An 18,978-nucleotide genomic window follows, 5' to 3' on the forward strand; every position below is an offset into this window, starting at 1 on the left:
CGAACCACCGGGGCACATGAAATTTGGTGGGTATGTAGCCCCACTAGACTTTTACGGAAAAATTTCATTTGGTCGCCGGGGGCCACTCCCCCACCGCGCTGGGCCCCCCGAAACCCCAAAAATGCAGTTTTTCCTAAATAACTACCTGAACCGTGGCACTGAGGATGAAGAATTTTTCATGGCATGTTGGTCTCAAGGGCCCACATCAACCTGGCCCATAATCACTCATTTGTGATTTGCACCCCCCCGGTAAAAAATTGTGTATGATTGACCTGGCATTCTCTGGGGGTATGCCAAGTTTCATAGAATTTCATCCATGGGGGGGTCTAAAAAAATTTAGGTTATGTGAACATTTAGTGACTGTACACTCATTGGCCTGTAGATGGTGGTGCACACATACAGTGGGTCCCAGTTAAAAATTGACACTTCATTCACGATCATGGTGAATTGTAAGTACAACTGCAGCCGCTTGGGGGCAACATAGTCCGCTGTGGAGTTCCACGGTCGAACCAGACGGCGCATTCGACAGCAAGGGCTGTGATTGGCCGAGTTTTAAGTGTGTTTCTCTGTGTTTTTAGCAGCCCCTGCAACATGCTAGTCCACTGTAGCCTAAGCCTTGTACATAATGTTAAACATAGTTTTGGATTCAGTGGCAAGATTTCTTGATTGTACAGTGTCTGTCTCTCAGTAATGTTTTAAAATGAGAGCTTCGTCAGCTGGCAGTAGGCTACTTTGTCGGTAGTCATGAGAAGTTCGCTTGCTAACAGAACATAAATATGCTGCCCAGAAACCTTGTGAATAGTTCTGATTTCTTTTACTACACTAACGAGGTTGAAATATAGACTTTGCCTACAGCATCTCCTTAACAGTAATGTTAACAAAATGACAGCATTCATATGACAAAGAAAAACGAATTCGGTCACTCAAGACTGTGCCACAGCAACCAGTGTAGGCTACAGTCCTACCCAATAGGCCTACTCGAAGCAGATAGCGTTGTCTGACGGTCGAGTGGGTTAATGCAGTGTTTCTCAAACTTTTTCAGATGGAGGACCACTTAACCAATAAAAAATGCATGGACCACCTAGCTAAAAAAAAATAGATTAGACCTACTTCAACAGTTAGTCAAAAACATCGACACATCGAAATGTTAGTCAAAGTTTAATAATGTTCTGCACCTTTTACTAAAGAATAAAGAAAATTAAGAAGACATCTGAGCTGCACCGGCGTCTCTCCTCTCTAAAATATCTGTCCTGGCCTGGTTGCAACGGATTGTGGCCAAACACTGCTTGTGAAAGAAGGGGATGGGGGAGGGGGGCTTAACGTGAAAAAGCTTAATGTCACAAAACGGCAACGAGTCGTTTTAGGCTACAGGCCTTCATAATGGTAGGCTACAGGAAGTGGGGGGAGGGTATGGGATGACCAAAGCCATCATCTATCGTCTTTCCAGGCACACAGCTCGTTATATAGCCTATCGACTGCCTTAACAGATAGGCTTTGCTCTTGGGTTTGGCCTTACAGCGAACTCAATGCTCTTGTTGCTTGCAGTTTGTTAAATAAAGCGATGCAGATTACATTATTTATTTCTGATTAATTGCGTCTTTTGATGTATTTTGCAACATTTGCTTGTTAGGCTGGGCTACTGTCAATGTCCTGTACAGGTCAATGTTCAACAATTGCTGGTGTAGGCCTAGGCTATTAATCAATTAGGGACTGTTCGTTATTTATTTAATTAAGGGGCTACCGGAGGAGTTTTGGGAGTGTTAGTCAAAAAAGACGTGACCCTCCCTCGCCAGCAAGAATTTTTTCTATGACCCTCCAAAGTGATTGAGAAAAAATGCATGACCCTCCCCAGTCCCAACAATTTATTGATGCCTTAGGCTACTGGGTCAATTTGGGAGCTTGCATGCTACGACTCCTTCCTTGAAATGCCTTGAAAAGGCTGTCGTTTGCACAATTTCACAAATAATCACCGGGACCGAAACAAACCTGTCAACTTTTCCCGGGTTTATCGCGTATTTTAACTTTTTCCTCGCTGTCTTAGGAGGAGCTGCAGGGCCGTCGCAAGGGGATGCGAGGCCCTGTGCGAACTTGACAGATGCAAGGCCCTTTTCACTTACGTGCATGAAATCATGCGATAGCTTACTTTACACATAGCCAAGGCTACCGTCGGTGTATTTTAATAGTAGCCTAGTCTAATAAGCTACACCAGCTTGCCTTTAAGAGGGGAAATTCAATTGTATAGCCTATAACATTAGCTGAGTCACATATTTGGCCATATGGTGTTTATCATAGGCTACATCACGAAACCAAATAGTGTAACAAAGGTGAACACTTTAACAGGGGAAATTAATTGGGCATGAATCATTGTGCTGAACGGTATTTGTCAATGAGCAGAAACACACACGACATTCAAACTATTGATAAGATGTACTGGTCTGTATCTATAGGCTAACATTGGACAAATAAATGACACTGACTCGCCATATCCTGACTCAGGAAAAAAAACATTTTCTTGCTTTGCCGCAAACTCAGCAATGAAATCATAGGCCAGTTTGCAGGTAGCCTAACGTCTTTTTCATAGAAGGGAGAGCCCAGTCTCTCCTGTGACATGGAGGTGCGCAAATAGTTTTTGATAGCCTGTTCAACTTCGAAAAGCTTCGTTCACCCGATGCCAGTCACTGATCGCAATTTCAAAGTTCGGAAAGCTTCATCTTTTTAAGTTTTAAGTGCAGTGGCCCCTATCTGCCCCCTTTGGAATTATATCTCGAGCCTATTATAAGGTCCAGTGCGTTATGTCCTGGGATTCGGATGTGCTCAAAAAGAAAAGAAAAAACACTTTTTTATAGATGGTTATGAGGAGCAATGTGAGAGAGAAATTTGATGATCATTAATCGTTGTTTTGGGACGTTAAGCCTTTTCCATAGGCGTCAGTGAAGGAGATTGAAGAATGACCATTTTTTTATACGAAAATATTTCTTAACTACAAAAACTCAGTGTCTAAAAACTCAGTGTCATTCAGACTCAACCCTCTTGTTGTTTTATTATCTTTTTCGTTGTCGTTTGAACGTTGGCAAGCAGGCATGTTGCGGTTGCAATTTAAGTGAAATTTCTACAGTAGGCCTACAACATGCTGTTAGGCTGGGCTACTGTCAATGTACTTGTACAGGTAAATGTTCAACAATTGCTGGTATACAGGTTATATAATCAATTAGCTAAATCATTTGTCCAGCTGTTTAAACATTTTTTCGTGCTACATTCAAACGCAAAAGGTGCTTTTATATATTTTTCGTTTGAACGTCGGCAAGCAGGCATGCTTTGGTTGCAATGAATGAGGATAATTGCTTTTTTTTTGCATTATTTTGAATATGACTCGCTCCAGTCTCAACAGCACGTACTTTTTCCACACGCTAAGTTCTAACACACATACTGTAGGCCTATCCCCTCTCGCTTTCTCTCTTTCCATCCCTGCACACGGTGCTTTCTTAAAGGAGCTGCACCATTTTACAACAATTGCATCTACATTTTCATATTAGAATGTTTTGTCAAGTGTAAGCTTAAACTACCGTGATCAATTTAAGTTCCCGTGCCCCCGCTGCGTCATGGAAGCAGTAAGTCAGTCGCATCAAAAATAGTAGTGGCACCCAAGTGACACCTTGTGGTTGTTTGTGTCAATTGCAGTTTGTGCCATTTCTGCTGAGAAAATGGGGTGCGTGATTCATGAAGGAACCCGTCCAAACTTAACGGGGACCCACTGTATACACATGCACACACACACAGGCACGCATATATTATCGGTATCAGCAATTAGAATGGCCGATACATAATTACAAATTCAGTAGGATTAAAGGAAAACCAAATATTCATCATCATCATGGCTGCATTTCCAGAATTGGCGATACGTAGTCGTTTGTCCACTAGATGGCGCATCGTTGCTGTGAGACGTAATTTTGTTGGAAGTTAATCTAAAGTGTGTTGGAAAACCAATGGACGCTTCCTACAAGGACTGTAGTTTACCGCAGAGAACGTCTAATAAGGATAGGACGATTTTCACATGAAATGTAATTTCCATTTCTTCTTGAAGCCGAAATAAATCTGAGAATGTTTATCGGACATGCTTGGTTTTTACTGCAGGTACGTTAATCTTATAATATGAATAGCTATAGGACCTAGGTACAATAATGTTACCGTTAGCATTGGTTGAGTGATGGAGGCCAATTTGATTGCATTTGTAGAAACCAATAAATGCGGTTATACCAAGCAAATTGATAGCAGCGCTAATTGTATCTTTCGACTGTCATCTCATTTGCTTATGACCATAACCTAGGCTACTAACAGGAGCTAAGTGAGTTAGCCACAACACGTTCGCTACGTGATGGTTTTTTAATGGAAAATATATAGGCTACCTGAAAGATAACTTGTCTATGATGCATTCTAAACACCGGGCTGGGACATTTCTGCTCCAAGTCTCAAAAAGCATCTGAGTCAACGTTCATTCCCAAACACCTATATGGATATAGGCTACTTCAATCCTCTATTTTTAAGTGATTCAAGTAAGGAAGAGCATGGACCAAAGTAAAGTAACTAGGACTGAAACTACATAAATTCGTCAAAATGAATAATTTGTGTCAACTCGCCGCAATGTAGATTTATTAACGCACCCGTCATGATCTACATCTCCATTTAAACCAAATGTTTTAGAGCGCACGTTGAGAGATGTATCCAGGGGGGCTGTACCTACACATATGTGTTGCACGTGCTACAAAAATCATTCTTCGCGGATGATTTAGTAGCCTACCAACGTTACGGTCCGCGTTTTGCCTATGGCTATACTGGAGACTGAGATGCTTTTTGTTTGTTCAAAGTGCGTGTTTAGGGTGTGAGAGGGGAGTCGATGTGCTTTGATTCCAGCTTGGTAGTTGTAGTCTATGCGATTAAGAAACACGTGTGTGTGAAGTATCCAAACAATGATAACGCTTTCATTATGGCGGCTTTAGCCACAGACCTTGAGCTACTGTACAGTGGGTTGGGTTCCATTTAGAAGTGTCCATTTCATTCGCGCTTTCCGTGATTAACACAGCTGCGTGAAATGTATTACTACTGATATGCAAAACGATTAACTTTTCGCCAAGAGGTGGCAGCTTAAGTCCACTTGTTACTGTAAGCCATTGGTTCCCAAAGGAGATTTTATTTGGGTTGCCAGCATAGCCTAGTGACCATTTATGTTGTGTAATAGGCCTAGCATAGGGCCTACCTTATAACTTACATAGTTTGTTAACAGTCACGGTTTTGTTATAACTCCTCTATGCATTTTTGCATTTAGAATAGCTCTGAAACGGGGGGGGCGAACACGTCGCGAGGGGGGGGGGGGGGGGGGGGGGCGCCAGTGCGTGGTTATCTCAATCGCAAAATTAAACAATATTTCTATCGGGTGCCTACCATGGACTAGGCTGGGTGAACCATGGACTTCATAGTTGCAAAATGCAAGGGAACATGAATCAACCTATTATTTGCACGAGCAATAACAGACGGTAGCTCTTCAACTTGGCCTGTTAAAATGTGTATGAACTAGGGCTGTCAATCGATAAAAAAAAAAAAATCTAATTAATTACATACTCTGTGATTAATTAATCTAAATTAATCGCATATATAATTTCTGCTGTGAAGGTATTTTAAATATTTAAATTCAAATGAATCATTAAATAATCAGCATCAGTGACATTGAAGTTCAAAAACTCTTTTATTATTATTTTCACTGTTCAAATAATTGCCATAATAATCTATGATATGACCTAATATGCTGAGGAAATAAATTCAAATGTGCTTCGGGAAGAAGTTTTTTTTTCACATACAAGGCATTTCAGGCCACAGATATAACCTAGGGGACACAATGAAAATGAATTAACACTCCCCTCACACTTATTTCTTTGCATTGATGTGCGACTATAGAGTTGATGAACTCTGGTGATATGCAAATTCCTTGCTGCAGACATTGCAGAGGACTTTATTATCAACACTTTATTTTTTATCAACACCATCAGGCCATTTTTTAAAAGTAAATGTTCCAATCAATGATCCAGGCAGCACGTTTTCTTCTCTCTCCTTCATTTTACAGTCTAATTTTTACTGACTAGAACGGCTCGGGGTCAAAGGTCATACGGAATCGATTAATCTGCACTAATATTTTTAATCAGTTATTTTTTCAAATTAATTAATCGAAATTAATCAGTTATTTTGACAGCCCTAGTATGAACAGTCTAGCAACACATTTCATGAAGGCCCTTCTGGACATGTCAGTTATTTGCACCACTGGGTAAAACTGCATTTTGTTTTAGACTATGGTATTTAATTTGTGCATTGACAATAAAGCTGAATATCATATGAACTACTGTAGATGACTAAACGTATGCATATGTACAAGAAGAAACATTCACAAAAATCCATGACATGACCTCTCTTCTTGATAGCTGTTGAAAACTGCATGGAACTGACAGGGATTGTTTTGTTTAATTATAAATAAATAAATAAATACATTATGCTACTACCTTTTGCTTTTCCCAAATACAATGTAGCCTACAGGTGTAAGTGACCTTTCATCAATCCAGTTGCAATGGATGAACTGTGATGAACTGTCCTACTTGTGATTGTTTAGAGATTTGAAAGGTTTTATAACAATGCTGCAACTTTTTTGGCTATTCTACAATCTATTCACCTTTGCAGCGCCAGTAGGCTACTTTCTGTGCAGCCGCACACACACACTCAGGCATGCCAAACAAACATACACAAAAATTTCAAGAGTGGGGGATGGAGTAAAAGATGGAGACAAATTGAAGTGTGATTTATTTTCGCAGAACGGATGTACAGGACTGAGCGGTGGTCATATTTTGTACCGCTATGCGGTACATCTAGTTCTTATTATGATGCAAAGCTTATTCTTATCTTACACTCAGTCAGTGGCAAATTCACTTTTATTAAGCGCTTCACTAATGCGCTTCACTATTTACCAATACCCAATGTATTATGCATGGGCAGCATACTATTGAGGAGGGTGGGACATGTCTCATGTCATGTTAGATTACATCCTGAGGGTCTAAGCTTCCAGAAAATATATGGTTTATATAGTTGAATCAGTTTCCCCTTCATGGTACAGGCCAAAATGTATTGAATTGCATAGCTAATATGCCTATTTGATATATTTCATGCATATGCATGCTTTTTAAACATACATATGCTGTGTTTAAAGTAGTAGTATACATTTGAAAACAGTATATAATGGTTAATATGATTAATTCATAAACTTTGTCATGTTTTCTAGTATTATCTATACGGACCTGACTTTTACCATAAACTGACTTTTCAACCGTTTGGTTGAGCATGTTTTCGAAAAATTATTTGACCATGAAAATATGTATATATTTTTAATGTAAGTTAATACATGTGTTATTCCACTTCATTTTAACATAATAATGAAGAAAAAAAAGTATTTTGAAAACTTGGTAGATGCGACTCCACAAAATATGGCCGAAACCGCATAAAATAATTTCTTAAATCGTGTATGATGAGAAGGTGTGGCCTTCGACATTACAGAGGTACTGAGTAAATATTTTGTGCTTAACATGTAGTACTCAAGTGGTAGATATGACTCCATATTTTTAAACTCAAAACAGTTGGATTTTTTGGTAAGATATGGTGTCTTAAAGTGTGCTCTACCAAACGGTTGAGCAGGCAGTTAAAGGGTTAAATTAGATTAGATTCAACCTTATTGTTATTGTGCGGAGTACAAGTATAGAGACAACGAAATGCAGTTTGCATTTTGCAAAAGTGCAATGTGACATACACAGCAATGACAAGTGGTGCATAAAAAAACAGTAGAGACCCTTTCAAGAGAGTTCCATTATCAGCATCATAGTTGGCCCCACAAGACTTCCTTTTTAACATTCCATGGGCCCTATCATGACATTCTAAAGCGCATCGTCACTCGTCAAAAGTCTATTCAAATTTAGTAGGATGTCCAGTTCACATTGGGAGGGGTTTTGTTATCAAAAGTGAAGCGCATGGCGCAACAAGGTGTTCCTAGGTTTTTTAATCAGTCATATGGGTGTGTTTGGGGCGTACAGTAACATCATTTTAAACCAATGAGAATGACATCTGTCATTCCCTTTAACGGCGCAAAGCGCAATATGTCAAATAAATGCATCGGTATTTTGCCATTCAAAGGCGCATTTGAAGGAGGCTGCTTGCGAGACCGTATGGAATAGTCCTTCTTAAACCATGCTTTACTAAAACCTAGCATAGCCTTCACGCATTTGCACTCGTCTATTATTTGAACTCATTGGCAAAGTGAAACTAATTTCACCAAGGAGTCAGTCAACGACAAGACAGTTATATGCAGTTACTTTCACTATTGACTGACAATGGGTTACCACCGAAAACATAGGCTGGAAAAAGCAACACTTACCCTAATATTGCTCAAATGACTGAATAAAACAACATTTATCCTGCAGAGGAGTTGCTTATATCTCGTGACAGTGCGTCTTCAGCTGTGCTCCATACGTGTCTCTCGCCTCTCCCCTAATCACTTTTAACCGTCATTACCAATTTGCAAATGATGGTGAATAACTACTTATCATGAGCTGTACAGTATTTCGTAATATCTTTATTCTAATTATGTTTCCCATTGTAATCATGCAATTTGTAATGCTTTGCATGGACGTGCGCTGGTATGCGTTCATGAATGATAGAAGGATGGTGCGTGCACCTGCCAATATGACTGTTGACATGCGCTCTTAAAATAGCATATGAACAACTCGCCATTGACTTCTGACCAGGTTTAGGTGGTGTATGATAGCGATTTTTAGACAACGCGCTAGGACCCTCCCTAGGTTGTTAATTGCCACACCCCTGGGCGCAATGCTTAAAAAATAAACGTGCAAAATACCGAATTCAACTTTGCGCAGGTGAAAAACGAACTTTACGCCATGCGCTGGTGCCCAAAATACAGCCCCATATGTTATCTTAATGCAGAGGAAGTAGATTGGGACCCAAATAGAACGTTCAAGCATTGTTTTTGTTTACCTTGTTGAAAGGGTCTTATAGACAGAGAGATAGTGCAGTATAGACAATAGGATACAGCTAAGAATGGTTTACAGTAAAATAAATTGAACTATAAATATGTGCAGTGTATTAGCAACAGAACACTGTGGATGGCCCAGGTGAGAGGACTTTAAAGTGTGAATTATTGCTTTAAAGTCTGTACTAGAAAGCATTTCATCATTAGACTTTTAGTAGGGCCCACTGACAAATAAAAACTAATTTCAAATAGACACCTTTAGCAACGCACACACACTTACGCACACATGCACGCACACACACACACACACACACACGCACATGCTCGCACGCACGCACACACACACACACAGGGCATCTCACCTGTAGCTGTGCTGAGCAGCAGGGTCACACAGAGACAGACCATGAGGTTCATGTCTGCTGGAATGCACCGAGAGCACAGTTATTAAATACAGTGAACACACACACACACACACACACACATGCTCCAAACAGTCACACACACACACAATTATATAACTCTGGTAGAACACAATCAAGATGCACACGTCTTCAAAAGGGTTTAAACGCACGCACAAGCAAGCACACACATGCACGCACACAGATAGAGAGATACAAACAAGCACACACACACACACACACAAACACGCACGCACGCACACACACACACACACACACGCACAGATAGAGAGATACAAACAAGCACACACACACACATACGCACGCACGCACACACACACACATGCACAGATAGAGAGATACAAACAAGCACACACACACACACACACACACACACACACGCACACACACATGCACAGATAGAGAGATACAAGAGAGATACAAAAAAGCACACACACACGCACATGCACAGATAGAGAGATACAAAAAAGCACACACATGCACAGATAGAGAGATACAAACGAGCACGCACACACACACACACATGCAGAGAGAGAGAGAGAGAGATGCATACAAGATACATTGAAACATAGAATACTACTACTACTAATAATGATAATGATAGTAATAATTGATGAATTTGACTTTTGCCCTTTCTACTTGATCAATAGTTTCATGTTTGCACATGTACAGTTGTATATTGAAGACAGTTGGAATATATTGTGCATATTATAACCAGGGATTATAATACCCCCCCCCCCCCCCCCCCCCCCCCCAACACACACACACACACACACACACAAGATTGATGATTTCATATAGACCCTTTCAACAAGAAAAACAAAAACAATGCTTGAACATTCTATTTTGTTCCCAAACTACAGTACGTCCTCTTCATTAAGATAACATACAGTATTTAAGCAATAAGCCCCGAGAGGCCGTAGGTTACGCTGATTCTACAACAGCTAAGGGGTGTTGTAGACGCTAGCGCGTCGTGCCTAACAACGCCCCTTAGCTGTTCTAGAATCAGCGTAACCTACGTACTCGAGTGGCTTATTGCTTTTCTAAAACTGTTGCTATAAATACCTGGCAAAGTGGCAAAGTAAAGGCAAAGCAATGAGAAATGTAACGATTAAATCATAGATAATCATTCTTCAGCCAAGAAGTATATATCCTCTATCTGAATGGTTGCCAAGCAACGTTGAGACGCAGCTACTTTAACTTTTGTATCAAGTTATGGTAGTGCAGTAATATAGAACGGAATGCGGTCAAGGTGTATGTAACCTGTGTTGTGTTGGCTACACAGGTCAACCCTCTGCAGTGGTCTGGGCTCCAACCCACAAACTAGTAGCCATATGGACTGGGAGCTGGAAGGGCTAGCAAGAGAAAGGTCTAAGGATGCTAGTGTCTGTTCCTAGCATGTCTCTTAGCACACAGCATCATGTCTCAAAAGGCCCTGACTATGCTGTCCAGTTCTCTGTCCAGAGTGAGTGTGGACTGTAGCCTCGGAAGTATAAGTATATACTCTTTTGATCCCGTGAGGGAAATTTGGTCTCTGCATTTATCCCAATCTGTGAATAAGTGAAACACACTCAGCACACAGTGAACACACAGTGAGGTGAAGCACACACTAATCCCGACGCAGTGAGCTGCCTGCTACGGTGGCGCTCGGGGAGCAGTGAGGGGTTAGGTGCCTTGCTCAAGGGCACTTCAGCCATGGATGTGGGCATTGGGAGAGCAGTGCTCAACCATTTCCCTCGCCCACATTTTTCCTACTGGTCGGGGAATCGAACCGGCAACCCTTCGGTTACAAGCCCTAAGCCCTAACCAGTAGGCCATGGCTGCCCCCCCCACTAGCCGACCACTATAAGACACGTTGGTGTTTATGGGAAAATATATTTGCCTTTATCATCGAACATATAGTTGAGGATCTGCACTGAAAAAGAGACAAATGTAATCTGTTCTATTGAATATCATTTCATGAACACCAATACAAATCAACAGATAGACGAGGAGCGAATGTGAGAAGCTTGGCTCAGATTGTGTGATTTTCATTTCAGGAGCAATGATTTCAGCAGAACCTCAAGAAGAACATCAAGCATGTGGACATGTAGTGTCTGTGTGATGAATGTAATACAGGCCCTGCAGCCTGTACAATAGCGCTAGCATTGGGCTTACAGTACAGCAATGGGCTTAACAGTACAGCTAGCACAGAGCTATACAATATAGCTAGCACTGGAAAAAGGCGTTCTAGCATGCTAGCGCTCCATTGTTTAGGGTAGTCCAACCTGAACAACTGAATAGAATACTGCATTCTGCCTAGCCTTGGCCTCAATTATTATAAAGCAGAAGAGCTTGATCAGCTGGAGACTTCACTCACTGTCATGCACAACTGACAGACTCAGGAAGTCATTTGTTCCCAGGGCCATTGAACTGTTCAATGCTTCACTTAAGGGTAGAGGAGAGATAGACTTCTCTGCATAGTGTGTCTGGATCTTCACCTTCTCCATGTGTGTGTATGTACTGTCCACTAGCGGCCCTCACACTGAACAAGTCAATCAACACTGTTCTGCTCATCTACCTCATGTGTACTTCAACCTTACAGTTACAATAGTATTATTAATACATGATCATTGCACTGAACTGCCTTGCACTATATTTATTTTTTAATCTTAAACCTCAGTCTATACTGATATTGCACCATCCTCACCCTTTCAACTGTATATTGCATCTTGCTTGTGTCTGTTGAGGGGTCCACGACCATGGCACCCTTGACAGAGACAACATGGAAGCGATCATCCTCAGCTGCGCACTGAATTACAGGCTCAGTCCCTGCCCTGTCATGCTTGATCATCCTTAAGCACACTATGATTTAGTTTATATAGTACTGTATATTTAGTATTTACAGTAGTATTTTAGTATCATGATTATCTTTCTACTGTCTCTATTGTACAGTGGAGTTTTTTTATATGTATATTACTCTTTCTGCTGTAAGTGCATGTTGTGTGTGATGTCTGTATGCTACTGAGACCTTGAATTTCTTCGGGATCAATAAAGTATCTATCTATCTATCTATCTATCTATCTATCTATCTATCTATCCAGGGGCGGAGTGGGTCACTAAAATCCACCGGGAAAATTCTGACTGGCAAAAGACAAATTATTGACAAAGTGTAGGTTTAAAGCTTTTGTGGGTTTTCTATTAATAAACAGAAGCTGAAATATAACATTTGTATACATTTGGGGAAAGGAACTATGTGCAAAAAAACAGAAAAGTGCAATGTGATACACAAAGTAGGTGGTGCATAGACATGAAAAAAAGATATAGTGCAGTGTAGACAGTAGTACAATACAGTCGTTTTCAGAAGGTGGTTTAAAGTAGTATAAATTAAATATAAGTATGTGCAGTGTATGAACAATGTATGAACAACAGAATATATTACAGATATAAATTTAGAAAAGGTATAGAAGTATAGACAATGCCAACCTAATAACACAGGTAAATAAATAACTGGGAAACCAAGCACGTAAGTGTCCTTACCTGAGGGGCACAGAGTAAGTGTCCTTACCTGAGGGGCAAAGAGAGTAGTGTCCTTACCTCAGGGGCACAGAGTAAGTGTCCTTTCCTCAGGGGCACAGCAAGTAGTATCCTTCTCTCAGAGGCACAGAGAGCAGTGTCTTTACCTCAGGGGCACAGGGTAAGTGTCCTTTCCTGAGAGGCACAGAGTAAGTGTCCTTTCCTGAGAGGCACAGAGTAAGTGTCCTTTCCTGAGAGGCACAGAGAATAGTGTCCTTACCTGAGGGGCACAGAGAATAGTGTCCTTCTGTCAGGGGCACAGAGAGTGTTGTCTTCACATCAGGGGCACAGAGTGTAGTGTCTTTACCTCAGGGGCACAGAGAGTAGAGTGCTTTCCTGAGGGGCACAGAGAGTAGTTTCCTTCTCTCAGGGGCACAGAGTAAGTGTCCTTTCCTGAGGGGCACAGAGAGTAGTCCTCCTTCTTAGACGGAGGTTGGAAGTAGGAGTTTTGGCCTGAAAAACATAAGCAGGGAAAAGGGTGGAGTGCCTTTCATTTTTACTACAGTATTTCATAAAATAATTGGTTCCTAAAATCCTAAATGTCCTACCTTAAAACATGAGCTGTCGTCTCAGAAGGTCACTGGTCTCTGCAACCTTGTTGATCACCCCATCAGTGTCCAAGGACATCAGAATGTTTTTCTCTGTTGCCATTAGCATAAATGCTTCCAAGTGCTCTTGGGCGATAGTGCTCCTTAGTTCTTCACTAATTTAATGGTAGAAAAACTTCTCTCACAGGCCACTTGAGTAGTGGATAATGTCAAAAGAAATTTGTAGGCCAGGCCAATTACATGGTATGAATTTGTCAGTAAATTGTATTGTGCCAAGATAAGGTAAACACAGAGGGCACAATTCTTACACATACAACAGTTAACATTAACCAATTCTGGCCCTTCCACATCGCATGGTTCTTCATCGCCATCCTCTGTGCCTTCAGGTGAATCATCTTCTCCTGAGGTCCGCACCTTGTACTCCTCTAGGGGGGACAGCTTTAATCTTTCCCACTGTGTGGCTAGGCTTGCCAGCTCAGCCTGTAAGGTACCAGTAGTGGCTCTGGCATCAAATTTCATTAAGCAATTGCTGAGGTTTTGCATTGCAGATCCTGGAAGTCCCTTATCCCTTACCTCAGGGAAGTTTTTTGGATCAAGGCAGGCAAAATCTGAGCAAAGCTTTCCACTCACAGCAAAGCGCTCATGAATACTTTGAGTGACAGTGTCTAGGGTTTCCCGCAGGAAATGTGTTAGTCAAGGTGGTAGGTCGTTGGTCCCGGGGGGGTCTGGTATCGGTTGCCATCCGAGCGGGGGGGGGGGGGGGGGGTGTGTGTGTGTGTTCTTGTATCGGTTGCCGTTGGTGGGGGGGTGTGGGTATTGGCGTCTTGTTTGTGCGATACACTACAGACAATTATTTATTAAACACTATATATAAATAAATAACCAGCTTCTCAAAATAACAGTTAACAAAGAACAAAGTAACAAGACCAAACAAACTATACAACAGTATACAAATATTTCAAAATATTTGTGTAATTTGTGCAATTTTAACAAAGACTATTACAAACTATAGAACAAGTGCAAAAGAAAGTGCAAAACAACAAAATGTGCAAATGTGATCAGTCACTACTTATGGCAGAGCTGACAACTAGCATTGTTACAAGCCATCCTCCTTGGCTTTAAAACGATCATTTCAAGGGCCCTTTGGTAATTGCACTGTTTTACTATTGGACCATTAATGCTTATCTTAATGCAGGCTGTCAGACTGTTGACCTGCAGCCTGTTCCGCAAGTCTGTCCTGATCTATACACCGAGAGTGAATGAAGTTTAGATCATTTTATAGTTTTGTGTAATATGGATGGAAATTGACTGTCACGTTTTGTTTTTTTTTGACGACGTAGTTAAGGCGGCAGGCTTGTTTTGCCGCCTTGACTGCAAAGTGCTGCGGGAAACCCTGGTGTCCATAATGACATTATGAATGGTCACCTCAAAGTCCCTCTCAGCTGCTGTTAAGTGCTCATCTTCTGCCAGCTCTCCTGGCATGATCTTCTTTTTCTTCACCCGTTTTACAGGTAGTGCTACCTCCACCTCCATCTCACAGTCCTCCTTCTCCAGCAGCTCACCATTAGCCCACTCCACAAACTGATCTGCAGCTTTTTTAACACTACAGAAGTCTCGCACACACTTCTTTAGCTTGTCTTCTGTTCCCACTACCAGGCGGTGTGCGGTCAGGAGATCCATTCCGGATGTCTGGAGGTATTTGGACAGGGGTGACGTGCGCTCAAAAATCCGCAGGAAGATTTGGGCTGTGAGAATTGTCTCATATTTTAAGAGACCCTCAATGAATCCTTTGGCCTTGGCTCTAGCAGTAGTCTTCATGGTTGTGTCTAGTTGAACTGCTATTAGAGTCAAGACTAGATCCACAAACATGGCACTGTCAGGCCTTCCAAAACAGCCGAACACCTTTGTAAGAGCAGCATCTTTTGCCCACCACCGTGTCTGTCCTATAGGAGAGAGTCGTCTGTGTCTCTTCTCTTTGTTTGTTTCTTCCCACTTCTTCATACGTTTGTACGAATCCCTTATAAAAACGGCAACGTCGCTCAGGAGAGTGAAAAGCGATGCACTCTGAATTACACTGCCTGTTGTGTCTGCTAATACTAGGTTAAGGACATGTGCATAGCACCAGACATGGATTTGGTTGGGGGCCTCAACTGCCCTGCATATTGGCTGCCCCATCTGTAGTACTCCCTACACAACATGAGATATCAAGATTAAGTCTTGTCAGTGTGTTTTTCAGGAGATCCAAGAAAATACTGCCCAGTAGAAGCCTCACAATCGACCAGAGCGACCAACTTCTCATGGACCACATCTGAGACATACCTGAGAATCACAGAGCACTGGTCTTTGGTTGTGATGTCTTGAGTAGTGTCAATCTGGACAGAAAACATTTTAGCTTCTCTGACCTCACTGGCAATTGTCTCCCTTATCAGCTCACTGATCACTTTGATAACCTTGTTGACTGTATCTTTTGAAAGCAGAGTGACCAATGAACCTCTGCCTCTTGCCCCAGCTCCATGCTGTTTTTTACTTTTTTCCGATACATTCAGTCAAATGTTGTTGCAGGCAGAGGGGTCATACATACTCAGGAGCATGATCATTTCAAGGAAGTTACCATGGTCTACACTTCGGTCTTCCAAAGTGTAGGCAGCTTCAAATTCTGAGCCCCGGTAGCTTAGACCCCGTTTTCAAATTACTTTGACAACACTGACCACACGATCCATCAGCTGCCGTTTTCTTCTGACTTGCTCTTGATGAAGGGAGAGCTAGTTTCCCCTTAATCTACTCTCAATGTCCCCTTGATGTGCCCTCAAGAAGTAAGCCTCTGCGCAATCTCGATGGATATGACTTCTTTCATGCTCCTCGATTCTTTGATGTACATGCTTCCACGAATGCATGCCTCCCCTAACAAAAGCGCCGTCAAAAGCAGAGGGCTTTGAAAATGCCAAACAAACTGTGCAGAAGAGAGCATGGCTTTCTTCACAGTAAGTCAACCACTTGCGGTTGATCCCATCCCTACTATGAAAAATATTAGGCAAGGTTCTTCTTGGGGTTTGTTGGGGGTGATATTGAAAAAATAAAGACAGATCTTTAGACTTGGGACGGGCAAAATAATTGAAGATTTGAATCTCATCTTCAGCTGGTCCAGCCTCACTACTTTGATCCTCCTCAGCTGGTGCAGCCTCTATACTCTCAATTTCCACCTCAGTTGGTCCAACTTCTACACTTTCAGTTTCCTTCTCAGCTGGCCCAGCCTCTGTACTCTCCTCATCTGTTTCTGTTTCTATCCTGGACCCTGAGGCTTCACTCTCCCTTGCACTAACCGACAAAGCATCCTTCTCCATGTCTGGTTAAGATGACATAAAATAAATAGCTATTATCAACAGTATTACCACTACATGGTTAAATGCAACACAATTACATAAATTATGTATAAAAATGAGTTGCATATGAATAATCCACACTTATGTTACACTAAGACAGTCTGTCTGTTAGTGCATTCAAATATTTTCCATCATGACAAAGAAAGATCAGATAGGACATGTCCATGTATATGCACATCAATTGATGTAGACGTGATATAAAAATGACCGAGACCTATCCAATCTTGCCCCACATCATGCACAATAAAGTTCTCTATTGTACCAAGGCAAATCAGGTAAATAACTTCAATTTCAATTTAAGGGAAAGCTATATTACACCACCTAAACCATACAATTTCGAAAATCATATGTCTTTTAAATGTGATTAAACATGCATTGCCAAAATCTAATCAAGCAAGAAAAAGTACAACTTCATTAGATTGTAAATTCGATGTTGACCTTATTCTCTGTATTGCACTGGCTACACAATGCATTAGGCTACATTATAACAGAGTGACTACACTGTACATCGCAAAAGAAATCTCCACGATCATTCTGTGCAGTGCATTTAACCAAATCAGTATGTGAAACAGTCTCACTCACCAGGCTATACCACAATCGACATCCACATAATGACACAAACACCTCAATTTGGATAGAACAGGTTAAATGCATTTTGGAAAATTATTTACTATGAGTCTACTAGGTGAACCCTGCTCGCTTGCATCTGCTAACATTAATTAACTTCTGCTAGTGAAGGCTATTGGTCAAACAGCTAGCCTAATTCATTACTTATTTTGACTTTTAGCTAGCAGTAGCACCTAGAACTGAACATTACTAGCCGCTGACAAAAATTTCAATTCAAGAGCCACTCAAGGATTTATTAATTGGCAAAGTCATTAATTCGTCTGAAATATACCAGCTTGAGTGGCCCACTAAGTCATTACCATACCAACATTTGACTAGCTTGTGCTAGTTCACGTCTAGCAATAAATTCAAATTAACCTGCAGCACTCGTTGACGCCTGATTTCGGAATAAATCCGTAATTTTTGAGCACTTTGATGCATCCTCCTCCAGCATCCGCTTCTTCTTAATTCTGGCCTTTTCGACCCCTCCTTTCTTTCTCTTGCCTTCCATGGTTAAAACGTTAAAATGTTAGCAAACCACGTCCTCAAACTCGAACTTGCTCGCTTTCTATCTGTCTGAGATAACATAGATGATGTCATTATCTTTGTAGGTTCATTCCATTAGCACCGAGGGCGCGCTCATTTATCTCGCTACATTTCTGTAAATAGACTTGACCTGCAATCGCATTCCCCATTCCCAAGAGGCTTTGCTCCATTCTAGTTCATTTAAGAACAAACAAACAAATGCAAGAACAAATAAACAAATTAAATTGTTGTTGTTTTTTTTATTTGTGACCATGAATGTTCTGTAACGCCTGAATAAGAAGAATTGATATTTAAGAATTAAGATTACACAAAAATCAGTAGATTGATGGGAGAGATGAGTGTGCAGGATAAGCTACCATGACTAAGATATAGAGAGTGGGGAACTGATATAAATGTTGGTTGGACTATCTTCAGTAACTAATAAATATAAATATAATATAAATTGTCAATGCTTTGACTGAGCGCAAGGGCTGGTCGCGTTCGCCTCAGGGCCGCTCTGAATAATTTGGGGCCGCGGCCGGCCCACCGGGAAAAGTCCTGATAGTCCCGATGGCCACTCCGCGCCTGTATCTATCTATTAATTTAAATCGCTTACCGGTGTACACAAGAAATGAAACACACTTGATTTTAAAATGTTCCAAATTGTGTGCTTTTTATTTTAAGAGCAATAACACCAGAATATCAAGTAGCCTACATCAAGCATGTGCAAATGTAATCTGGGGTTTGGGGCTAACAAGGGTGGATTGTTTCAGAGTCTCTCTCTATCTCTGAGTCCTTGTTCCCTATTCTCTTGGCTCGTACTTCATAATGAAGTTAAAAAACTTCAGAGCTGTATTTGCAGAAGTTGATTTGTATTT

General features: G+C 41.2%; 1 protein-coding gene across 1 annotated transcript in view; it reads right to left on the reverse strand.

The window, feature by feature from the left end:
- The window catches only part of LOC121700277 (tryptase-2-like), a 14,439-nt gene extending 4,933 nt beyond the window's left edge, over nucleotides 1-9,506 (reverse strand). The window contains exon 1 of the mRNA XM_042083157.1: nucleotides 9,430-9,506. Coding sequence (XP_041939091.1) covers nucleotides 9,430-9,481 — 52 coding nt within the window. The 5' untranslated portion in view covers nucleotides 9,482-9,506. The remainder of the gene's footprint in view (nucleotides 1-9,429) is intronic.
- Between the last annotated feature and the right edge of the window lie 9,472 nt (nucleotides 9,507-18,978).

This window comes from Alosa sapidissima, chromosome 24 (genome assembly GCF_018492685.1).
Source record: "Alosa sapidissima isolate fAloSap1 chromosome 24, fAloSap1.pri, whole genome shotgun sequence".
Taxonomy (NCBI): domain Eukaryota; kingdom Metazoa; phylum Chordata; class Actinopteri; order Clupeiformes; family Clupeidae; genus Alosa; species Alosa sapidissima.